The 26,208-nt window shown below is 42.7% G+C and overlaps 1 protein-coding gene across 1 annotated transcript in view; it reads right to left on the bottom strand.

Annotated features, from left to right (window-relative positions):
* The window catches only part of abtb2b (ankyrin repeat and BTB (POZ) domain containing 2b), a 208,269-nt gene extending 196,632 nt beyond the window's left edge, over positions 1-11,637 (bottom strand). The window contains exons 1-2 of the mRNA XM_043705511.1: positions 10,499-11,637; positions 5,332-5,627 (exon numbers count right to left, since the gene is read on the bottom strand). Of these exons, the coding sequence (XP_043561446.1) occupies positions 5,332-5,627; positions 10,499-11,088 (886 nt within the window). The 5' untranslated portion in view covers positions 11,089-11,637. The remainder of the gene's footprint in view (positions 1-5,331; positions 5,628-10,498) is intronic.
* Positions 11,638-26,208: the final 14,571 nt, after the last annotated feature.

The raw sequence follows: 26,208 nt of genomic DNA, 5'->3' as shown, positions 1-26,208 counted from the left end.
GGCTGAGACAATGGGTCGGCCGGGGCAGTCAGGTTTGTGGATTTTGGGCAGGAGATAGAAACGGGCGGTGCGGGGTTGTGGGACTATGAGGTTGGAGGCGGTGGATGGGAGATCCCCTGAGGTGATGAGGTTCTGGATGGTCTGGGAGATGATGGTTTGGTAGTGGGGGGTGGGGTCATGGTCAAGGGGGCAGTAGGTGGAGGTGTCCGCGCTGAATGGCCAACTTCTACACTGTAGGGATTCTAGGAATCAACAGAAACAACCAAAAGGCAACAGTTCACCTTTTAAGACTTCTACTGAACAAACTAAAATCAACAGACTGAAAACATTGACTAAACCATTATGCAGTCAGAGCATTATAGCATAGAAACAGATCCTTCAAACCAACTCACTCATGCCAACCAGGTTTCTCAAACTAAAAACTAGTAACGTTTTCCTGCTTTTGGTCCATATCCTTCCCTTTTTATGTACCTATCCAAATGTCTTTTAAATGTTGTGATGGTATCTGCATCCACCACTTCTGGCAGTTCATTCCACATACCACCTGCCCTCTGTGTGAAAAAGTTCCCCTCAGGTTCGTTTTAAATTTTTCCCTCCCACCTTAAAACTATATCCTCCAGTTTTGAATTCCTAATAAACAGAACCAAAATAAGTCTTACATTTTTATTTTACACCACATCTCTAGCAGATACATAATTTTCGTCTTTCTAGTTTTCCACAAAGTTCACTTGTCCCTGCAACATCGGGCCAAATCTTCTGATATTGTTTGAAAAAAATCAATGCTCAGCACCTCAATATTCTGGAACTGACTGTACCAGTAAGGCCCACTTTAGCAAATACATGTTTGTTAAATCTCCAAAAATTCTAACAGCTTCACTCTCTTTTCATTGAAGAACCAGCTCTCAGTGTTGTGGTTGCCTTTGTCAGTTTGATTTTCTCAGTATATACTTCTATTTATTTGTTAATGTCCTTCAATATTCCATTTCACTGTACTGATAGGATGGTTAGAAGATAATAGAGCTGAGACTCATTTTTTGTGTAAAGTTCTTTAGGGTTGTAGGGTTGTTTCTATAACTTTTGCTACTTTGGAATAGATGCTATTACAAATGGAGTTCTGGTTTATCTGGTGTGCTATTGAAGCTTCTGTATGATTTGAGTCACTATAATAAGCTTAATAAGCAGTTTTAGCCTGAATCATATGGCTTGACTTTTTTTTGCCATTTTTGTATTTTCACTTCAGGATAATGGCAGCAAATTTGCAAATGGCTAGGTCCTACACACAGCAATTGGATAATACCCAGCTATTCTGTGTTCTAAGTGATGATTAGGCACTCCCAGGAACCTGCAAAGGACTGGCTTGCTCTTTTTTCAAATAGTACCACAGAATCTTAGATGTACACCACCAAAGGCAGATGAACTTTCAGTTTAACATCTCATTAATAAAGAGGCACCTCTGACAGCACTTTACTGGATTATGTGTTGACATCCTGGACTAGTGAGACAAAGCTGACATCATTAAGCTAAAATGCGAGTGATCTTGGCCCATGTGAGTGTGTCAAATAGCAAAGTCAGCCACTGCACCTGTTAGAGAGCATAAATTGTCACAGTGAACAGTAATAACAGCTTTACTACAACTATCTCCTTCTCTTTCCCAGAAACTAGTTCACTCAATAAGTCTTGGTCAAAAGGAAAACTATCCTATTAAATCACACGTGCTAGTAATGGTCTTGAGACCCAATTCCACAATTCCTAAAATTATTTTGAGACTAGAGGATGAAATTTGGATTAAGGGTATCATAAACGCAACAGAGGTCAGCTCCAAGAGAAAAATGTTTCCGTGTGTTAAAGAATTATGTCCAGCTTTAACCCAACTCTACAGTGTAGCCAAATCCCACTGCATCAATGTGAGATTTCCATTTCTCACGTGACATTTTGATTCTAAAGTCAAATTATGGGAAACATTGACCGGCATATTAGCACTTGTAAAGCATTGGCTTGAAGGAAGCAGAAGGAATAGAAAGGCATACTATTTAAACAGAGAGAGAGATTGCAGAAATCTGGGACACAAAATGATCAGGGGGTTCAGGTACATGAATCACATAACATTCATTTGCAGGTGCAGCAAGTGATTATGAAAGCAAATGAAGTATTACCATTTGTTACAGTTTTAGTTTCCTTCTTTGAAAAGGGATATAAGTATGTTGAAAATTGTTCAGCGAATGTTCAATAATCTGATTCCAGAGATGAAAAAGTCATTTTATGGAGGAAAGGTTTGACCAGATGGGCCTGTATCCTTTGAAGTTTAGAAGAATTAGAGTTGATCTTATTGAGACATACAAGATTTTGTGGGGATTTGACAGGATGCATACTCCAAGGAGGAGGATTCCCCGGTGGAGAGATTAGAACTAACAGATGCAATTTAAAATTATGGGTCTTCCATTTAAGACACAGATGAGGAGAAACAGTTTTCTTTCAGAGGATTTGGAGTTTTAACAGAGCAGTGGCGGCCGAGTCATTGAATTCTTTTAAAGTTGAGGTATGAGAGATTCACAACGAACAAGGGAATTAAAGATTGATGGAGTAGATGGGAATGTGAAGTGGGGTCTTATCAAGCTGTGGAGCAATTGGGAGTGGAATGGCCTACTCTTAATTCATGTGTTCATATATTTGCATATTTATGTTTAGTCTGACACAAAGTCTCAGATAAGTCACCACCAATTTTACAATTAGAGTTCCTTTCAGCTGTTACTTGGGAGGAATTTACTCCTGTATCTGCCTAAGCAGTTCTTTCATATTTTGTCTTATGTAATCACTTATTCTTGTAACTTGTTCGACTACTATTGCTGAACAATATTAAAATTATCAATATCTCTTCAATGATTACTATAATTTAAAGACAACTGGCAAAAATAATAATAATAGAAATTGCTGGAGAAACTCTGCAGTTCTGGCATCAGCTATGGTGAGAAAACAGTAAATGTTTCAAGTCCAGTGACCCTTCCTCAAATCCTGAGGGTCACTGGACTCAAAACATTACCTCTGATCTCTGTCTACAGATGCTGCCAGACCTGCTGAGTTTCTCCGGCAATTTATGTTTTTGTTTTAGATTTTCAGCATCCAAAGTTCTTTTGGATTTTTTTACACATAGGCAAAAATAATATCACAAGTCTTTCTGAGAGCCTTTCTATTGCACTACTTATTGCAGATCGAACGGACATAAATTTACATTTTCTGGAAGAAACGGACAGCATGTCTGTGTAGAGTAGATCAGCAAGTCCATTTCTGCAAATCTTTGTTGCGGATACTTGGAATAACGTTTCTTTAGGAGACAATTCTTCAAAAACAAAATCCTCAGTACATATATTCTTACTAAATATTAATAAATTGGATGGGATATCTGAATGCCCAGTGTGAAGTCAAACAAAAATAAAACCATGGTTAAATCATCTTACAACAGACAGCAATTTCGCAATGATTATTATAACATTTTTCTTCTGATCTAAGCTGATACTGTGAGCCAAGCAGTTTAAATCACAAGATTAAACCCTGATAAGCAGAATCATTTTAACAAACCACAGGAGAAGACATTTTTCTGCTTTTTCTCAGGGTAGAAATCAGAGAAAATTCCACTACGTCTTAACCTCAGCAATTGGAAGCGGTCATAGTTGAGCAGTGACTGCCATTTGAAAAGGTTGGAGAAATTCTAGAGGGGAAAGAAAAGGGTGAATTCGCTAAAATTATCTTATTCATGTTTTTCCTTTGGAAAGTTTGAACAACATTATTCCAGTAATCCGTGTGTCAGTGATCACATTCCTGAATGAGTGTTAACTCAAAGGAAAAAATCACTGCCATGGTGACTTTGCACATAAAAGACTACTGTATCATAAATCATTGAATAAAGAACAGAGTTTAATCAGCTTCAGTTTCCCCAAAGAAATAAAATACTTATCCCATGAGAACTGCAGCAGCATGTCAATCCCATAATAATATGCTTCAATTGCCTAAAAATAAATAATTGTCTTTTACCTTTAGCGCTATGGTTATGATTTATATTAAACATGACCATTTCCCAAATAGTCCTTTACATTCAGCACACGAAATTGCTTTTTTTTTTAAAAAAAGTTCCTTTCGTTGTCCTCTTTTCTCATTTGTAAATCTTAACTCTGAACTTCAGAATATGGGTTTTAAAGATGTTCGCCCTTTAAATACTTAAGGTATTAAAAGCAACAGATGACACAGAGACCAAACAAATTAATCAAATTTTACATCATAATATTTGTTGTTATTACATCATGTTAGAAGTTGAAAACTGTTGTGGTTCTGTTCGCCGAGCTGGAAAATTTTGTTGCAAATGTTTCGTCCTCTGTCTAGGTGACATCCTCAGTGCTTGCGAGCCTCCTGTGAAGCGCTTCACAGGAGGCTCACAAGCACTGAGGATGTCACCTAGACAGGGGACGAAACGTTTGCAACAAAAATTTCCAGCTCGGCGAACAGAACCACAACAACGAGCACCCGAGCTACAAATCTTCACCCAAACTTTGAAGTTGAAAACTATATGCAATTATTAAAAAGTGCAATTCTGTTGCAGTTACACTAATTCTGGACTTCACATCTCCCAAAAGAACAAGATTCTAGTAACAGCTGATGCCATCCCTGAGTCTTGCAAGAGATCATGCCCCTGGTGAGCAGTGGAGCTTGCTGTAATTTTTAATATCAGTGGACTATTTTGAAATTTCATTTTATAAACTTCAAATGGTTCAAAAATGTAGTCTGTCTCAGTGATGCACAGAACTGAAAAGCTTTTTTTTCCTTCCTTTCTGAGGGCATTCACAAGACACCGCACCTCCAATTCAACTCTTACCTTTTTTCTTTCAGTCATCCTCTGCTATTCAGAAATTTAAAACACTGGGCATGATGTACATGCTTATCAATGTGGCTTTCTACTTTTCCTAAACTATCCATTCTCCATGCCCTGCATTATGGGTCATACCATTTGTCCAGAATTTTGACATGAAATTTTTGGTAAAAATGTCTCTTCATTCGAATGAGTTTACTACTGACTCTGGAGCAAACATTACTTTTCACATCCAAAATATTGCAACTAAATATATAGGTAGCTGTTCCAAAATTAAACTTCCTGCTTGCTGTGGAAGAACATTCGCTAAGCTTTGAAAGGTTTATAAATAAAGATGTCTGCAATTTTCAAAAAATATTTAGAAGACATTTTGGTCTTAACTCTTTAGTAATGAAAATGCTAGTGAGAGGATTAAATTACCACAAAATGGGACTGAAAGTTTCAGTAAAAGGTTCTGACAACCAGTCTCTCCTTACCATTTGCATTCTTGCCGCAGATGAGATGTTCGTAAGGCTGCAGGACTCCCCAGAGTTCTGCATCATTGTTGATGCACAGCTCCAACATTTCCATCGAAAGCTCTTGTCTGCCGTCATGCATGGCTCCCCCTCCTCCTTCTGAACCATGTCCTGCTGCTACCCTGATCCCAATCTCCTCCAACAGACTCTCCATGCAAGCGGCCAAAGAGATCGCAGCATATTCATGAATACGCACGGAAACTCTTGTGTCCACCATCCATCTAAAGAAGCGCCCCACCGAGAAAGTAAGGCCACACCTAAAAGTATTAAAAGCAAAGATGTGAAGAGATTTAACAAATCAAAGATGAACCACTGCAAATCAATATTAAGATGGTCTAAGCATAAATTCTAGGAACTTGCCTATTCCATTTCCCTGAAATATGCATCTGGGATTTTGTTACATTCTCCAGTTCATAGTGGAATTTGGGCAGTTATAACAATAGCAAAGCTAAATATTTAAAGCTAGAGGCCGCTTGGCAAGATAAATTCTAATATCCTTTGATCAGTAGGAATTAAGCTTATCGACATTTCAGGCAAAAGCCCTAATTCTAATGAAGGGCTTTTGCCCGAAATGTTGATTTTCTTGCTCCTCGGATGCTGCCTGGCCTGCTGTGCTTTTCCAACACCACTCTAATCTTGACTCTAATCTCTGGCATCTGCATTATTCATTGTCACCTAGGAATTAAGCTTATATCTGGTCCATACTAGTTAGAGTTTCCCTCTTCTGTGGTAGATCAACATCATTTAAATACCATCCTTGCAGGGAGCAATTCAGCAGCAAGATCCTGCTTATGATTCAGCACTAAACTGGCAAATCGACAAAAATGACCAGCCTTGGAAAATTTCAAATCAGCGGCCAGGGGAGTTAAAGTCAAATGTTTAAGAGAATCATCACATTGCTTTTGAGTTATTCCATACTTGGGATCATAACATATAATGCAAAAAAAGTAGGGAAATTCCTGCTTACTCATTTTGATAAGCAAAAATAAATTCCAGGTAAAACAAGCTTAAAAGGGAATAAGTATCTGAAGTCAAAATGAGGCCCAGACAAAAACAAACTGAAAGACAACTAATCTGTAACTTAAAGTTGCATACCCACTTTTGTCCCATATCCCTTAACATTAGAACAACAACATCCTACCAAGCTCAGATTTAAATTGGCAATTGTACTGCTATCAATTGCCAACTGTGAAAGAATATTCCAAACTACTATCACCTTGTGTGTAGAAATGTTTCATGACTTCGCATTTAAAAGATCTAGCTTTTACATTTTTGACTCTGACCCCTAGACATTGTTTCTGCTCGTTGAGGAGACTATTCCCTCTTACTATCTTGACTGTTTCATTATGATCGTGAAAGTTATTACCAAATACATGGAATGCAATATTGGTTGGGAAATCATTTTGACTACGTTCAGTACCCATTCAAAACATCTTATTGATGCATGTTCATGATCATCTCACCCACCAAGTTTTTTGGACCTCCACTGTTACTTTTTTTATTGTTACTTGTTGTTTAAGATGCAATTAGGTGATATTTAATTAAGATGACTTGGACAATGAGAGACTACAGAAAATTTGAGACTTGATTTCATCCTATCCTATTTTGGAAAATGTAGTGGCAGCAATAATTGTGCCATAATATCTAAACAAACCAATTTTCCCTCTCCCACACAGTTTTGAATTTGATACTGATACAGAGGATTTCAGGAATTTATATTGTCCCTGTGTCTGCGTGGGTTTCCTCCAGGAGCTCTGGTTTCCTCCCACAATCCAAAGATGTGCAGGTTAGGCGAATTGGCCATACCAAATTGCCCATAGTGTTCTGGGATATGAGAGTTAGGGGCAGTAGTTAGGGGTAAATATAAAGTAATAGGGTAGGGGAATTGATCTGGGTGAGTTACTCTTCCGAGAGTCGATGGCACTTGTTAGGCCAAATGGCCTGTTTGCACACTGTAGGGATTCTATGATGATCCTATGATAATCTTTCAGAGGTGGAGCACAAAAGCTAACAAATCTTTGGAAATATCATTAATTTTCAAAGTCACTGTTTTGTGCAGAAACCTACTGGAGTTCCGATATTAAATTTTCCAAATTCTGCTACATTGTTATGACACTACAATACTTGAAATATGATCTATAAAATGAAAATTCACCCAAAAATATAATTTGGCACAGATAAGGGAGGGTATTTCATTAACACAAGACCATTTATCAGTTTCGTTAATTGTCAAACATCACAACTGACAGACATAATTATAGTAATTTTTCATTGAATCACAAATTGTGGCATTGCTTAATGTTGAAATTATTGTTTATAGTGGAAAACTGAAATGACAAAAATATCACGTGCAGCTAAACTTTATTTTTATTATTCCATTATGAATAATATCTTTGTCTAGGTTTAAAGGACATCAAAAATATCTTCAGATATTGGATTAATTTGATACATCCATCAGTCTCTGTTAATTTCTAAACTTCATAAGGAAAGAAGTTAGAACATAGAACAGCACAAGACAGGTCCTTCAGCTCTTGATGTTGTGCCGACCTTTTATCCTACTCTAAGATCAGAATAACCTACATACTCTTCATTGTACTATCATCCATGTGCCTATTCAAGAGTCATTTAAAATGTCCCTAATGTATTTGACTCTACTACCACTGCTGGCAGTGTATTCCACGCACCAATCACTCTCTATGTAAAGAACTACCTCTGACATCTCCCCTAAATCTCCCCTTCCTCCAATCACCTTAAAATTATGTCCCCTCATGATAGACATTTCTACCATGGGAAAAAGTCTCTGGCTATCCACCCTCTCATCATTTTGTACACCTCTATCAAGTCACCTCTCATCCTTCTTCACTCCAATGAGAAACACCCTAGCTCCCTCAACCTTTCTTCATAAGATATGTCCTCCAGTCCAGGCAGCATCCTAGTAAATCTCCTCTGTACCCTCTCTAAATCTTCCACATCTTTCCTATAATGAGGTGACCAGAGCTGAACACAATATTCCAAGAGTTGTTTAGTGTTGCCTCAGCACTTCACTATTTCAATCCTAATGACCAACACATAATGGGATCACAGCAGTTTCTTAAAGTTAATATCAGTCATCTGGTGATTTTCTGTGCATTGCAGCTCATTCTCCCAAGTCTAGCAGCTTATCTCCAATCTAGTGACTATGCTCTGTATAAAATTGACAAAAATGTTATGCAAAACTATTACTTAGGATTTAACTGTCACACTTTCAGATCAGTCTGTTAGAATAAAAACTTTTAATTTATTAATCATATAGGATAATGATAACAAACCAATTAACCAAAGGAGAGTATTGTTGGCGAACTATAGCTAAAGGAATACAGAGAATGTAACTTCAAAGCTGCAGTTTTCATTGCTTAACCAACAATTTTGGTATATATGTTTGCAAAAGAAATTATATGTTGTAGAAAACATTTCTAAGCTCTTTAACTATTTGAGAAATTGAGCATTAACTCCCTGACCAAACAGCAGCCATCAAGTCCAGAAAAATATCCTTGCTTGCATTTATCTGATTTTGTCTTCCTTTTCTACAATTATCATTACCAATTTACTGGAGTGAAGTTATCAAACTAACCAGAATTTGAACAGAATTATATGAAATTGTCATGCTGCTGATATATGTCCCTAAAGAATTGAACTAATGCTACTCAATTATTTTCAGATCATTACACATAGCAGAGAAAGCTTCCACCCAAGGATGTATCCAAGTGCAGATTTCTGTATGATTGAATCGCATACGTCCAAAGCAACACCCTCCTTGAACAATTAACATATGTAAAGTTGATTTGTACTTCAGTCATAAGATAACATTCGAACAACTTTAATATGAGTTTATTAAATAAAAAGGCCACCCACAAAGCAGGAATGTTCACATGGAGAAATTGAACAATTTTTACATCAGGCTTTCAGTGTCAGGTTCAAGCTGCACTAGATCAGGTAGACTAGACAAAAAAAAGGACAAGTCACTCTATGCTCTTAAATAAATCAGGAAAGCAATCTCTGTGCATCACTGCAAAGTTGGTACAGCAACTCTGGCTGAAATATATCTTTGCAAAGATGATCTGGAGAGAAATGTAATAGTTTTTTTGTCAGGGTTCCTCCCAAACAGTTACAAATTGCAGAACTCTGGGCTCTATAAGCTGTTCACCGAGCAAATGTTAACTGCTGCTGGAGGACCACCATGTCAGCGAATGGCACTCTGATGTGCCCAAAGCTTACTGGTCTTCCAGCATAAGGTGTCCTCAATCTAGTGCTGCAGAGTGGTGCATGTCAAGGTCCAGGACTACTTACTAAGGAGCACACTAAAGTTTGGGCAAGTGTTGTAAAGTTGCAATGAGGAAAGGCCACCAAGGTATTTCTGTGCACCATGGGGATGGTAACTATGATAACATTCTTGGAGCTGTTGAACCTGTTCAGAGAGGTTAGACACACAGCTGAAGCTGGTGCGACTTGAACTAGGGTCTCCTAGACCAGAAGGAGGGACACTGTTATTGTGTCACACAAGATTCCCCCACCCCATTTGGGCTTACCCTAGTCATTGAATGCAGGTAGCAAGTTATCGTATTGCAATGAGATTGAGGCATCCAAACGTGCAACACACTCATTGAAGAAAAGTTGCAAGATCCGAGTAAAAACCAAAACAACTGCGGATGCTGTAAATCAGAAACGAAAACAGAAATTCCGAGGAAGAGTCACTGGACCCGAAACGTTCACATTGATTTCTCTGCACAGTTGCTGCTAGACCTGCTGAGCTTTTTCAGCAATTTACGTTTTTGTTTCCAATTCCAAATGCGTTTGTAAATGGTTTTTTTTGCCCATGAATAAAAGTTAAATTTTCTCCCAAACAAATCAGCGCAACATTTTCATTTTGCCCACCCACCTTTCTCATGGCGTCTGTGCTCATTCAGTGGGGAAATCCTCAGAGACTAAACCCAACTCAATTTGGCTCAAAGCTTTCAAAACGAGAGGGGGGGGGGGGGTCTGTACCCGAGTACAGACAGTTGGTTTTGTGCTGAGTGACTATTTTAGAGCCGGGCTCTGTCCATTGCACTTTTTTTTTGAAACAAGGAGGAAACAAAAATGCAGGAGGTACCTGGAACTCTTGCTTTTCCGCAGCCGGTCCCCAGCGCTCATGTTGTACAGGGACAGGGCTTTGACTGAAGCGGAGACACAGCTCTCGGACAGGGACCAGGACAGGACGAGCCGGATGGCGCTGTGTATCTCGAACCTGGTGCATTTGCAGTGGACGACGCTGAGCCTCTGAGCTTCCCTGGTGACCCGGAGCAGAGCCCTCCTGAGCAGCATGGACAGGCGCCTCACCGCTTCCTGCGAGAAGAGTTTGCCAGCCTCCCCGGCGGCTCGCCCTTTCCGCAGCAGCTTGCCCACGTCCTCCTCGGTCCAGGGGAACTCCTCGAGCTCCGGGAGCCGGGGGCATTTGAAGAAGATGTCGCCGAGTTCCGGCTCCTCGGGCAACACCGTGTTGACAGTGTCCCAGCTGTTGTTGCGGCTGTTCATGGAGCCGGACAGGTACCACCAGTTCCCCCGGTGAGCTGACTGCAGGGCCTGCGAGTTGGATCTGGAAGAGGAGAGACTGAGCGACCTGCAGGAATCCCCTGCTCCATAACCCGAGTCCAGAGTCAGATCTTCAAGAGTCTTCAGGGTCGGGTTGTACAATCCGGCCATTGTGCAGCTTTGGAACTGTTTGCTCAATTCCTGGCCAATTCCGCTGCGATCGGGGTCGCTCTCCAACTCTCTCTTTTCTATTTTCCCCACGACATAAAAGCGCTGAGTTTTTTTTTCCTCTTTCTTTTTGTTAACTCCCCCTGTGTGAGGAGGATACAGACCGTTTCAAGTTCTGCAGCGAATCTTCCTGCTTTTTTTTTGTTTAAAACAAGATTTTCTTTCCCACAAAGGTATCCAATTCAAAGCTTCTCCGACCGAACTTTTTTTTTGCCCAAAACAAAACTTTTTTAAAACTCCCGTCCTTCACTTCAATTTCAGAGGGAAGGCAGAACTATCCCCCAAGTTATCTGGGAATGTCTTTTTTTTTAAATAACACCACTGCAATTGTAAAACTCCTGTCCAAACACACTGCAAGCGTAATGACTGGACACCGCTATCCTGACAACCTCAGGACTCCCAATCCATTCATTGTTCACCTTCATTCTCCTGTTCTGCCCAATTTTTCTATTTGACGCCGGCTCCGCTCCGCCCCGCCCGGGTCCCTGTCAATCCCACCCAAATCCAATCGCATTCCACAATGCAAATTCAATTTCGGAGCTTCACCAATCGCAGGGCGGCGAAGGACACAGGGGGCGGAGCCAAAACCGTCCAAATGGATCGCAGGATAAAGTCTGGAGGATTTCTGATGGATCTTGGTAGATAGCCCATCCTCACACTGACCCTGGTCTCTGCAGATTCCAGTTAATCCCAGTGTGATACAGGTCCCTGCAGATTCCGGTCAATCCCAGTGTGATACAAGTCCCTGCAGATTCCAATCAATCCCAGTGTGATACATGTCCCTGCAGATTCCAGTTAATCCCACTGTGACCCTGGCCCCTGCAGATTCTGGTCAATCCCAGTGTGATACAGGTCCCTGAAGATCCTGGTCAATCCTAGTGTGATACAGGTCCCTGCAGATTCCGGTCAATCCCAGTGTGATACAGGTCTCTGGAGATTCCAGTCAATCCCAGTGTGATACATGTCCCTGCAGATTCCGGTTAATCCCACTGTGATCCTGGCCCCTGTAGATTCTGATCAATCCCAGTGCGATATTGGTCCAACAGTTTCCAATCTCAGTGTGATCATGGTCTGCATATTCCAGTTAAAAGAGATTACACAGGTTAGGGAAACATGAAGTCCCTGTTTGAGTCTCCGGTGAACAGGTGGGAAACAGTCAAAGGGAACATCAAGAGGTTCTTTATCCTCAAAGGTGTTCAGAAGGCGAGAGAGGGGAGAGAGAAAAAGGGAGACGGGTGGAGGGGGGTGGTGGTGGTGGAGCTGTCCAAACCCCAGAAAGACATGCAGAACCTACGCCTGCTGTAGACGATGGGGGTCAATATCAGGGAGGATCTCCAAAAACCTCGCTCTTTGCCTCAGAGGTCTCCAAGGTAATCTTCTGGTCCAGGGTCCACATTATGAGGCAGGATGAGATGTGCTCAAGTTTCTTCTTCCAGAAAGTGCACAAAAAGAGCCCTGTGCTCAGCAGCCTGAAGGAAGAAAATGGTTCAGTGATGTCATCTCAGTCTGATATCCTGAGGATCAGAGTGTATGCCAGACTGTACGACACCAAGCCCACAGACGGCACAGCCTCCCAGTTGTTCCTGTCCTCTATCACAGAGGTCTTAGATGGATGCACAAGGGAGAGGCTGGAGCAGCCGTTATCTGTTGATGAGCTGACCAAAGCTCTCGAGTCTTTAGAAAAGAGTAAACTGCCAAGATCTGCTGGAGGTATGCTTCTGGGAGATAGCATATGTGAATCCATGAGAAAAGGTATCATCACCCTCACCTACAAGTGGAAGGGAGAGTGGGAGAAAATTGGCAATCGGTGACCAATTTCATTGTTAAATGTGGATGACAAAATTCTGTCTAAGGTCATCACCAACTGGGTCAGATCTGCTTTGGGATCAGTGATTCATCCCGATCAAACCTGTGCTGTACAGGGCTGCACGATCTCTGATAGCCTCACACTCCTCAGGGATACAATCGCCTATGTGCAGAACAGAGAGAGTGGACTCCTGCTTCATCAACCTGGACCAGGAGAAGGCCTTCCAAAAAGGGCTTTGGGTAGGGAATCTGCGATTGGATCCGACTTGCTCTGTACCAACATCATTAATGCAGTCTCAATCAAGGGACGAGAATCAGAAAGCTTCCCGATCAGATCTAGAGTTAGGCAGGGCTACCATGCTCTCTCCTGTCCAGTTTGTGTGTGCTGAGTCCATCAGGAAAGATGTAAGCCTGAGAGAAGTGACAATTTCAGGCAGTGGAGGCCTGCAGGTCAGAGCCTCCCCTGTACATGGATGACGTTGCTATTCCTTGCTTGGATCCAATGTCAGTGCGCAGACTTATCTGCAATGTGACCAGTTCAAACCTGCCTTGGTAAATTGTGGTAAGAGCCAGGCCATGTTCTTTGGGAACTGGGCTGACTGATTCTTTATCCCTTTCACCATCAGGACAGATTACCTGAAGGTGGGAGGAATATGATTCAGAGGGGCTGGGGTATGCACACAAATTTGGGAAGAGCACATTGTCAAGGTGAGGCAGAAACCAGACCTTTAGGAGCACCTCTCTCTCTCCACTGTGGTTGAAAAACCTGGTCATCAGGTACTCTGTTATTGTACCTGGCGTGGGCCTGAACCATTCCTAGAAACTGTGCCATTGCAGTCACTTGAACCATTTTCCACTTTACTGGGAGGTCTAAAATGGACCGTGTCTGCAGAGACACCATGTGCAAAGTTCTGGATAAGCGGGAGGAGGAACATATGCAATTCTGCCCGCATCCTGATGGCCACCTTGTGTGCAGCTGCATCAAGCTGTGCATAGACCCTCAGTGCATAAATACCAAGTGTCACTATGTACTGAGGTTCTACCTGTCCTTGGTGTTGCGAAGGATGGGTCTGCCCTCAGCACCTGGGAACACTCCCAAGTAGTTGGAACATTCCATGTCATCTGTGATAAATTTGCAAAGATAAACATCTTTGACCACAAGGCCATCAGGAAGTGGTTAGTAAGTACGGATTAAGCAATTTATTAGGAACAGGACAATGTGCTTGACTAGAACATTTTTCTAACTATAACAGTTTTTATAGGAAGGATGTGGAAGCTTTGGAAAGGGTTCAGAGGGGATTTACTAGGATGTTGCCTGGTATGGAGGGAAGGTCTTACGAGGGAAGGCTGAGGGTCTTGAGACTGTTTTTGTTTGCGAGGAGAAGGTTGAGAGATGACTTAATTGAGACATAGAAGATAATTAGAGGGTTAGATAGGTTGGATAGTGAGAACGTTTTTCCTCGGATGGTAATGGCTAGCACAAGGGGAAATAGCTTTAAATTGAGGGTTGGTTGATTTAGGACAGATGTCAGAGGTAGTTTCTTTATTCAAAGAATAGTAGGGACATGGAATGCACTACCTGCGACAGTAGTAGACTCGCCAACTTTAAGGGAATTTAAATGGTCATTGGATAAGCATGTGGATAAGAATGGAATAGTGTAGGTTAGATGGACTACAGATTGGTTTCATAGATGGTGCAACACCGAGGGCCAAAGGGCCTGTACTGCACTGTAATGTTCTATGTTCTATGCTATATGTTCTATGTAGTGTCCTCAAGACACTTTGGGAAAATAGGAGGGTGCATCCTGTCAAGTTGTTCTCTGAGCAGACTGTCATTTGGTAGAATGCCTCATCACCAGAACTTTCCAACAAGCAAGACATCGCTTGTCTGGTGGCGAGAAGGACACTGCCTGTGAGATTCTTCATGTACGCCCACACTCACTGCAGATGACATGCTGCCCTCGAAGTGGCTGTGTTGGGGGGGGAGGTGATTCTAGGTTAGAGACTGTCACACGTCTCCTGCTGGAATATAGCTTTGCAGAGAAAGTCCTTGTACATTAGTAAAATTACTAATTTAAATGTGTAGTGAATGTTTGTAAATATCTATGAAAATAGATTTGGAAGTGCTGTTGTTGGACTGGGGTGGGCGAAGTTTAAAAGTCACACAACATCAGGTTATAGTCCAATAAGTTTATTTGGAGGCACTAGCTTCTGAAGCACTGCTTCTTCATCAGGTAGTTATGGAACAGAATCATACAACACTGAATTTGTGGCAACAGGATTGCAGTGGCATGGAATGTAAGATTAAAGTTAAGTTTGTTTAGTATTATATTCCATGACACTGCAATCCTGTTGCAATAAATTCTGTGTCATATGATTCTGCTCCACAACCACCTGATGAAGAAGCAGTGCTTTGAAAGCTAGTGCCTCCAAATAAACCTGTTAGACTAGAAGCTGGTGTTGTGTAATTTTTTAATTATGAGGATGGAAGATATTGAAATACAGAACACATTGGAAGAACTTAATAAAATGGCATATTACTTTAAAGAAGCTCTGTGACATTCGACCTTCCAAAAAATTGGGGAATTGCTTGGAAGGGGGAACTTCTCTACATTCCTGCCTCCATTTCCTGTTGGAGGTTTTTGACCTCCTGAAAAGCTACAAATTTGAAAGTTATTTGAAAGTTTCTTCTGCTGAAAACTTTCACTATTTGATTATGATTGCAGGTTGCATGCTAGAATTCGGAATACTACATTCCACAAGGAAAATTATCATTTTTTAGAGGAAATTATGACCATAATGAAGTCAGCCAAGAAACAATGACAGCAACATGCATTTAGGCAGTGTCTTTAATATAGTGAAGGACATGCACTTAAAGAAAGGACAAGTGTCAAAAAATCTGGTCAGATAAGACAGTTTTGTGGAGCAACTTAGAAGAGAAGAAAGAGGCGCGAACAGGAGGGAATCCTGAATAGGGAAATTCAAAATTTATATCCTACGCAACCAAAGGCTAATAGTGGGGCAACGTAAATCAAGGACATACAAAAGATCAGCACAGGAGGAGGGGAGGGATTTTATAAGACTTTACAACTGGTGAGGTTACAGAGATCAAAAGGGGTGCATTGATGGGGGTAGATTGCACAAAGTTGAGAATTTAAGGTTTAAGGGATCCTTTGTAGATCAGCAATTGCAGTACTGTGGACTCAAGCAAGTCTACTGAGTTAGAGATGGAAGCAGCAGAGATCGTGATGAGCTAAAATTTATGGAGGCTGGTCTAGGGAAGAGCAGCCAGCTCAGCATTAGAGTTGTCAAATCTGGAGGTAGTAACTTAGGATTTTAGCAACAGATTGGCTGAGAAGGTAGAATATTACATAAGAAAAGGATTAAGCCATTTAGCCCTTCAAGGCTGCTCCACCATTCAAATCTACCTCAATGCAATATTCCTGCACTATTTTGATATGCCATGACTTTGTTAGTATCTAGAAATCTATCAATCCTGATCTTAGACTGATCTTCCAAACTCCTCTGGAGGAAAGAATTCCAAAGACTCAGCACCTTCTAATTGAAGAAAGTCTTTCTCATCCCAGTCCAAAACAAATTGCCCATCATTCTGTGCACCCTGGTTCTAGACCCCAATACAGGAAGATTTCCTTTCTACAAATATCCTGTTTAGCCCTCTAAAATTTTTAAAAAGTTTTCATGATATTACCTCTCTTTTTTTAAACTCTAGAGTACAGGACTAGTCTCCTGAATCTCTCCTCACAGGACAATCCCATTATCCCAACAACCAATCTCTTAAGTGCTCCACTCCTTCTGTGAAAATTATATGCTTTGCTAGGTCAGCAGATCAAAACTGCACACAATACTCAAGATACAGTCTTCCCACAGTTCTATCCAATTACAGCAAGGTATCTTTACTCCTGCACTCAAATCCTTTTCCAATGAAAGACAACATACTGCTCCCTTGCCTAATTGCTTGCTGTGCTTTCATGTTCACTTATTATGACATAAACCCTTTAGACATTAACAATTCCCAACCTCTCAATGTTTAAGAAATATTCCTCTTACCAACGTGGATAACCTCACACTTATCTACATTACCCAGTCTCAGCTTGCACAAACCCTTTTAATGCCTCTTTGCATTATCTTCACAAAACACATTCCCACCAGAGACTGAAGTAGGCGATTTTAGTGATAAAGTGATCGGTAGGTCTGCTCAGGCTGGGTTGAGATTATGAGTGGTCATCAGACTGTAAGATATAGGAACAGAAGTAGGCCATTCAGCCCATCAAGCCTGATCTGTATTCAATGAGATCGTGGCTGATCTAATTCACCTCGGCTCCACTTTCTTGCCCTTTCCCCATAGCCTTTAATCACCTTACTGATTAAAACATGGTCTGGTTCAACCTCATAGTGACCTACAAGGGGTGAAATCTGCAGCCAGGAAGCACTTGTGGGAATCTGAAGTCTCACATTTGACAAATGTATACTGCAAGAAAGCCGATTTTATCAACGAGGATTAGTGGGACCAAAAGCCCATTTTATTTAGGCAAGATAACTAAATTTCCATTTTAATATTGAATTGTAGGGTGGGGCCCCACTCCTGAAACATTTCTGCCTCATTTGCATTTTGATGAAATCTCCAGTCCATCTGTTCAGTTTTCCCTTCACTTGTGTGCATGTGCAAATGTAAGGCATGACATGAAAGGTCAGAATTCCCGACATTTCACTGTCAGCCGCCATCATTTCATGGGTGAAATTTACAAGTTGACAAAGGATTCATCAGGAGCTGACCTACCTGGTTGGGGTGATGCATTTACAGTGGTTTCCTCATATCTGTGCTTCTCCTGCAGATTTGTATTGTATTTTTATTTTGCTTTGGGATACATGAGTGGCCCTCCAGTCACCAGCACATTTTAAATCCCCATCGACATCACGGTGCATTTTCGAGCACCATCAGTTTCACATTGAAGATTCCCCTTATTTTATAGTCTGGGTGGGGGAAGGGAAGAGTAAGGCAGTATCAAATGTGAATAACGTCAACCTGTTATTATTTTATGCAGGTGCCCAATCAAGCATCTGAACTGTCTGTCAGTCATTGTCAAACACAAGAACAGAATTAAAAATTTACACTCCCAAATCTTTTGAAGCTACAGCGCAGAACACTGACAATGTTACACAAGCTGCAAACCACCCTGTGTGAAATGAATCGATCTGCAATATCAAAGGTGTTGGTGCATTCACCCATTTGCAGTTGATTCCTATTAAACAATATCGCAAGGTCTTGTTTTTGATCCTGTTACCTGTTTAGTTAATGTTTGGAGATAGTGAATAGCACTATCATTGCATTGAGTAGGCCTATCTTAACTTCCAGAGCAACTTGCTGCATCTTTTTATGAATCTGCCATGTGTAAAGTTAAGCTTCTTGCTCAAAAGCAACAAGTTGCCAACTGAGTGGAATTAATGCTTGTTAAATGTTTTATTAGTGTGCAGCACCTAACAAACTAGACATTGAGAATCCTTGACATGAAAGTCAGAACAAATACCTAGCAATTTCAGCTTGGAGTTGGCTGCCAGGAAACTCCATGTTACTCAGCACGAAACAATATCTCAGGGCACACTCCGTAAGGACCAGTTCCACAGCTCTGTCCAGAGAAGCTGAGAGAAAAAGTAGGGTGAGGGTGACAATGGGGGGAACGAGGAGTGCTAATGCCACAGGAAAGAGACTCAACAACCTGTTTGTGGGGAGTGGGATTGTGGGCTGCAGACTGTGGGGAATAGAGATGACAGTTGTGAACCGGGTTGAGGGGGACAGTTGCATTTACAATGGAAGTGGGAACATGGTAAAGTATGGATAGGAATGGGGAAATGTGGGGGTAGAGATGTGGAGGCTGTTCATGGTCAGGAGCACGTGAGGTGGGAGTGACAGTGTCTGACCACACCTGGCATGGTCACCTCATGTGCAGGGGGCTTTGGGGTAAAACGATGGGCATCTGAAGCCTCTTGCAGATAGATTTACAGGCAGGGCAGTCCAGGAAATTGATTTGGACGCTCAAGGTCCTCACCAACATGTAGAAGGTGAAGCCTGGCAACTGCTGTCCAAAGACTTTTCGTAGTCACCTTCCATTGTGTTGGAAATAGAAAGTATGATAGGGGAAAGAAACTGGCTGTGACCATATCTGGAGTGGGTAAGGTAAGTGCCTTGATCTGTGAAGGAGGAAGCAACAAGACCCACCAATACAAGGCCTTTTAGAGAGCAAGAATATTACACACAGCTCAATGCATTATACATGACACATAGCTAAGAGCTCCTGAATCCCAAGGCATTAGCTCCCTGTCTACTGTACACTTCTCTGCCCCTGGCATTGCTGACCACTTCATTTACATCGACACTTCTAGGCCGACAGGCTAGATAATAAGTGAGGGGCAGTGGGCCATTGTCTCATATATGTCTTCTTCATCTTGCTTCCACATGCAGCAGAACATGGATGAATTTGTCATCACTATAGGGTCCTCTCCTGCTTTGGCCTGAGCAGGTGCCTAGACTACGGCATTCCCCCAATAACTGTGGCCTGGCCCATGTCTTTCTTCAGTCAAAATGTGTGATACTGGAAAAGTACGCCGATCAGGCAGCATCAGGCTTTTCCTCAGCCAACTATTGCAGTGAGGTCCCAGCCCAAACTTTCAAAGGCTGACATTCTCAGAGCGGTGCCGGTATCTGAGTTGTCAAGTTCCCACTGCGGTGTCAGTATCTGAGCTGCTGGGTTACCACCGTGGTGTCTGTAACTGAGCTGCTGGGTTCCCACTGCGGTGTCTGTATCTGAGCTGCTGGGTTCCCACTGCAGTGTTTGTATCTGAGCTGCTGAGTTCCCACTGCGGTGTCTGAATCTGAGCTGCTGGGTTACCACTTGCGGTGTCTGTATCTGAGCTGCTGGGTTCCCACTTCGGTGTCTGTATCTGAGCTGCTGGGTTCCCACTGCGGTGTTTGTATCTGAGCTGCTGGGTTCCCACTGCGGTGTCTGTATCTGAGCTGCTGGGTTACCACCGTAGTGTTTGTATCTGAGCTGCTGGGTTCCCACTGCGGTGTCTGTATCTGAGCTGCTGGGTTCCTGCTGTGGTGTCTGTATCTGAGCTGCTGGGTTCCCAACATGGAGTGTGTATCTGAGCTGCTGGATTCCCAACACGGTGTGAATATCTGAGCTGCTGGGTTCCCACTGTGGTGTCTGTATCTGAGCTGCTGGGTTCCCACTGCGGTGTGTATATCTGAGCTGCTGGGTTCCCACTGCAGTGTGTGTATCTGAGCTGCTGGGTTCCCACCACGCTGTGAGTATTTGAGCTGCTGGGTTCCAACTGCGGTGTGTGTATCTAAACTGCTGGGTTCCCACTGTGTTGTGTGGTATCTGAGCTGCTGGGTTCCCACTGCGGTGTCTGTATCTGAGCTGCTGGGTTACCACCGCGGTGTCAGTATCTGAGCTGCTGGGTTACCACTCCGGTGTGTGTATCTGAGCTGCTGGGTTCCTGCTGCGGTGTTTGTATCTAAGCTGCTGGGTTCCCAACATGGGGTGTGTATCTGAGCTGCTGGATTCCCAACACGTTGTGAGTATCTGAGCTGTTGGGTTCCCACTGTGGTGTCTGTATCTGAGCTGCTGGGTTCCCACTGTGGTGTCTGTATCTGAGCTGCTGGGTTCCCACTGTGGTGTCTGTATCAGAGCTGCTGGGTTCCCAAGATGGGGTGTGTATCTGAGCTGCTGGATTCCCACCACGGTGTGTGAATCTGAGCTGCTGGGTTCCCACTGCGGTGTCTGTATCTGAACTGCTGGGATTCCACCACGGTGTTGTATCTGAGCTGCTGGGTTCCCACCGTGGTTCTGTATCTGAGCTGCTGGGTTCTCACTGCGGTGTGAGTATCTGAGCTGCTGGGTTCCCACTGCGGTGTCAGTATCTGAGCTGCTGGGTTACCACTGCGGTGTGTGTATCTGAGCTGCTGGGTTCCTGCTGCGGTGTCTGTATCAGAGCTGCTGGGTTCCCAAGATAGGGTGTGTATCTGAGCTGCTGGATTCCCAACACGGTGTGTGTATTTGAGCTGCTGGGTTCCCACCACGCTGTGAGTATCTGAGCTGCTGGGTTCCCATCGTGGTGTGTGTATCTGAGCTGCTGGGTTCCCACTGCAGTGTGTGTATCTGAGCTACTGAGTTTGCACTGCGGTGTTGGTATTTGAGCTGCTGGGTTCCCACCACGGTGTCTGTATCTGAGTTGCTGGGTTTCCACTGCGGTGTGTGTATCTGAGCTGCTGGGATTCCACTGCAGTGTTTATATCTGAGCTGCTGGGTTCCCACTGCGGTGTGTGTATCTGAGCTGCTGGCATCCCACCACGGTGTTGTATCTGAGCTGCTGGGATCCCACCATGGTGTTGTATCTGAGCTGCTGGGATCCCACCACGGTGTTGTATCTGAGCTGCTGGGTTCCCATCGTGGTGTCTGTATCTGAGCTGCTAGGATCCCACTGCGGTGTCTGTATCTGAGCTGCTGGGTTCCCACTATGGTGTCTGTATCTGAGCTGCTGGGTTCCCACTGCGGTGTTTGTATCTGAGTTGCTGGGTTTCCACTGCGGTGTGTGTATCTGAGCTGCTGGGATTCCACCGCAGTGTTTATATCTGAGCTGCTGGGTTCCCACTGCGGTGTGTGTATCTGGGCTGCTGGGATCCCACCACGATGTTGTATCTGAGCTGCTGGGTTCCCACTGCAGTGTTTGTATCTGAGCTGCTAGGATCCCACTGCGGTGTCTGTATCTGAGCTGCTGGGTTCCCACTACGGTGTGTGTATCTGAGCTGCTGGGTTCCCACCGTGGTGTCAGTATCTGAGCTGCTGAGTTCCCACCGCGGTGTTTGTATCTGAGCTGCTGGGTTCCCACTACGGTGTCTGTATCTGAGCTGCTGGGTTCCCACCGCGATGTGTGTTACTGAGCTGCTGGATTCCCACTGCGGTGTCTGTATCTGAGCTGCTGGGTTCCCACTGCGGTGTCTGTATCTGAGCTGCTGGCTTCCCACTGCGGTGTCTGTATCTGAGCTGCGGGTTCCCACTGCGGTGTCTGTATCTGAGCTGCTGGGTTGCCACTGCGGTGTCTGTATCTGAGCTGCTGGGCTCCCACTGTGGTGTCTGTATCTGAGTTGTCAAGTTCCCACTGCGGTGTCAGTATCTGAGCTGCTGGATTCCCACTGCGGTGTCTGTATCTGAGCTGCTGGGTTCCCACTACGGTATCTGTATCTGAGCTGCTGGGATCCCATTGCAGTGTCAGTATCTGAGCTGCTGGGATCCCACTACGGTGTCTGTATCTGAGCTGCTGGGTTCCCACCGCAGTGTGTGTATCTGAGCTACTGGGATCCCATTGCAGTGTCAGTATCTGAGCTGCTGAGATCCCACTGCGGTGTCTGTATCTGAGCTGCTGAGATCCCACCGTGGTGTCAGTATCTGAGCTGCTGAGTTCCCACTGCGGTGTCAGTATCTGAGTTGCTGGGATCCCACTGCGGTGTCTGTGTCTGAGCTGCTGGTGCATGCAGAGAGCAGCCTTGCTGAGACTTTCTGTGAGTGTGAGGGAGTGATGTATGGCAATAACCTTGGCTGATTGGAGAAGATCATTTATCTTCTTGTGGCATTGCTGTCCATTCCTCTGCACTATGGCGACTGCACACCAAGCTGGCAGATTTTGGTGTGTGTGGGCTCCTGTGGCAGTCCTTCCAAAAGAGAATGTCCCTTCTCTGCACAAGCACCTTCACTAGGATCTCCAAATCCCTGTCAGAGAATCACAGCACCATCTTCCCCTTCTGTGACATCTTCTGGTTGAATGTGTGTCACTGAAGAGGGCATCTTCGGATTGCCAGCGTTTGTCTGGGTGCTTTTTAAATATGGCATGAACACGAGGAATTCGCTATCGCCAGACATCCTCTGATTGGCAAGTTGTTGTGGGACTGGCACATGGTCACATGGAACTAGAATCAGATGACAGGGACACCATAGAGGCCGGGTAGGTAAATAATGAGGTGTGTTTGGTAAGATATGGTGAGAAATCTTGCTAGGCCTCACAGCAAATAGTCTTTAAAAAAACTCGACGTAAGTGACATTTAGCCAAAATAACTAAGATTCAACTCGTAGAGTTTTAATGTAGCCATTGCATTGAATGAATGTCCAACCCAAGATGGCCACCCCAGGAGAGGACCCAAAAGGGTCAGCGGCCTGGGCCATCTTTTTCCCCTCAGTCAGCTGCGGAGATGTTGCAATGAAAGGCTCACCAGCCTGAGCTTCCAAACATTCAACCTGTAAGCTGGTAGAAGTTATCGTTGCCATTAGAGAGATAAACTCTCACTACATTTATATAACATTGTTTTGAAATACATGATATATTGTTTGTGTAAAAGGTGAACAATCGAATTGCCAACACTAGGGAGTTGAACAACATATGGCTTCAGTTATATCCCTGTTACCTTGGAGGAGGTCATGTCACACGAGCAGAAGCATGAGTCAAGGCATATATTAAGTTATTTTCAGCATTTCTAAACAACTGAGTAAGGAAATTCTCGTGGTTCTTTACTGAATTCAGAATTTCTTAAAGGCATTTTGCAAATCGAGTGTCATATTTCTATCCATTTCTAGATCAGTAGTCTTGATTATTCTGTTAATGATAGAATTCTGCAACAGATTCTCTTATGCCACTACGCGTCAGTTCATTGTCATTTACAACCTAGTAACAAGCAAATTGGTTGAATTGACAAAGTACACCAACAGTTGACTTTGCTTTTCAAGTAGCACTGATTTTACTGATTCTTTTACTAACAACTTTGCTAATTGTTTGAGTTTAAGATTCCAACAATCTTTAAATGGTAGAAATTCCTGTAAAGAACTGCCATCTTGTGGACATATTTGTAATGATTAGCTGCAGGATGGAGTGAGTGGCTTATATCTTAAATGTGCATCACTGCTTCAGCAGACTGGTTTGGAATCTACTTTAACATTCGAAGGAAAACTGCAAATTCTGAAAATCTAGGGAATATTTTGTTGGATTTACTAATTTTTGTAGTCTCTTGTATAAAGTAGCATTTCCTTGTGTTATACTGAGTTTCCATTACACTATTTTTTAAATATAACAAACACAGCAAAAGATATCCCCAGAACTAAAAGATGGAAGAAAACACAGTAAAGTCCTGCTCATATCTAAAAGTAGCAAAAACACAATGAAAGTTATCAGTGTTGACTTGGTGGTGGCACTCACTTCTATGTTTGAACACCATGCATTTAAACATCACTCAAGGACTTGAGCATGTAACTTCAGCTTGCACTTTGAGGCAATGTTTTTGGATGACACATCAAATGGGATCCTACCAGCCCTCTCGGATGGGTGTAAATGAGTTTTCCCAGTGCCCTTGCCAATATTTATCTCTCCAACTAACACCACTGAACCACTTTCATGGGTTATTTATTCCATTGCAGTTTCTAAGAGTTGTTAACAGCTGTGTTACCTTCATTATACTTCAAAGCAGTTATTTGGTTGTGTAGTACTTTGAAACAGACTGAAAGATGTAATATAAATGTAAATAAATTATTCTACTGTTTTGTCTAGAGACCATGTTCTATATTTCTGACAATTGTCTGAACTTAAATAATTAGCCATTCATTTCCCATGAATTCTTTCAAGTGATTTCCTGTCTTTGTTTCTAATTTGCCTTTTGAGTTTAGAATTTTTCATGTCACCTTCTCTTTTTGATGCTTGAACAGTCAGGCGGGCGGGACGTGTGGAGGTTTCTGCACCCTCACCAATGCCTCGACTTCACCATCACACATTCCTGAGAAAGTCTGTCAGTCCATTGGCATTTTCCTGAGAAATCCTTCTCCATATTGGTCAGTCACAAGCTGGAGACTCGGATGAGTCAATGGGAACTTTTGATCCTTTGATACTTTGAGAACATCTCGATTATGTGCCTGGGAGTCTCCTGCCCCAATCCAGTTTGAAGTAAACAGTTGCTGTGTGGACATCTGGTTTTGAGTGATTAGCGCCTCAGCGGGAATGTTGTTGATTGCCTTTCTTGCCACTGGATTTGGAGCATCTTGCGAACACACTCCCAATGGTACTTTTCCGGAGCTTTGAGATTCCTGTAGATTGCCTTAGTTTCTGATGCCTATAGGAAGAGGGGGTCACTGCTTAGAGTTTAGAACACATTGGTGATCAAGGAAGAGACTGAATCACATTTAATAATCATGAGGCACCTAACTATTTAAATTATGGGCACGATGAAGCATTATCATACATCAGCAGGAAGTGGATATCATTTGCCCTTGTGACTATTTGTTTCAGCTCACTTTCAATAGTATGATGTTGGTCAACCAATAAGAAGCAGTGTTTGCCACATCTATCTTGACTACATTTCCTTCAAACCTCTATCCTGTAAAGATTCAATTCCATTCAATAAATTCTCAACACTTTGACCACCCTACCCTATATTAGAAACATCTCAGAACTGACTACTGGACTCCTATGCCCTCTGGGAATAATGACAGCGCACAAACCAACAGCCACATTTTGCCAGTTACTATCCAAGACAAAAGACCCTATACCCACAACATGCAGGACAAATGCAATCACCCCTTTATCTAACTTCAAATGGTTCCCCTTGAATTCCCTCTTGGAACAAGTCACACCTTCCACTCAGCAGCTCCAACTCGACACAACTAAGATTAGAAGTTGAGCCTGAGAGCTCCTAAATCTGACCTGACTGACTCCAGGTTAAAGAAAACATCTGGCTACAAAACTCGATGAGTGCAGGATAGAAAAATTAGTATCTAACAGCATCTGCCTCTGAATCTACAGATGGAGGAGAGATCATAGCCCTTGTCCCAATTTCCAAGAAATTCAGAAAAGCCCTTAATTTAAATTTTGAATTTTGTTAAAGAATTTTATTGCTAAATTTACTTTAGGTGATTCGTGAAGTAGAATCATGTATTGTCAAAATTAACTTAAAAAAAAACACTTGTAAAGGACCAAGGAACATCATATGTGGATATCACAAATAGTTTTATATTACATAAAATACCTCACCTCAATGGGCAATATGTGAAACTCTGCCTTAGAATTTTGGCAGAGGACATTTGATGGGATTACCAGCTGTAAAGGGTCATATCAAACTAAGAGATTGGGTTACTGTATGCCAGTTCTATTTTTGGCAGGGATATTAAAGCTAGTCCTTATTAGGGAGACCGCATTTAAACTTCA

This window comes from Chiloscyllium plagiosum, chromosome 16 (assembly GCF_004010195.1).
Source record: "Chiloscyllium plagiosum isolate BGI_BamShark_2017 chromosome 16, ASM401019v2, whole genome shotgun sequence".
NCBI lineage: Eukaryota > Metazoa > Chordata > Chondrichthyes > Orectolobiformes > Hemiscylliidae > Chiloscyllium > Chiloscyllium plagiosum.
This window is presented reverse-complemented; position numbering and strand designations above follow the sequence as displayed.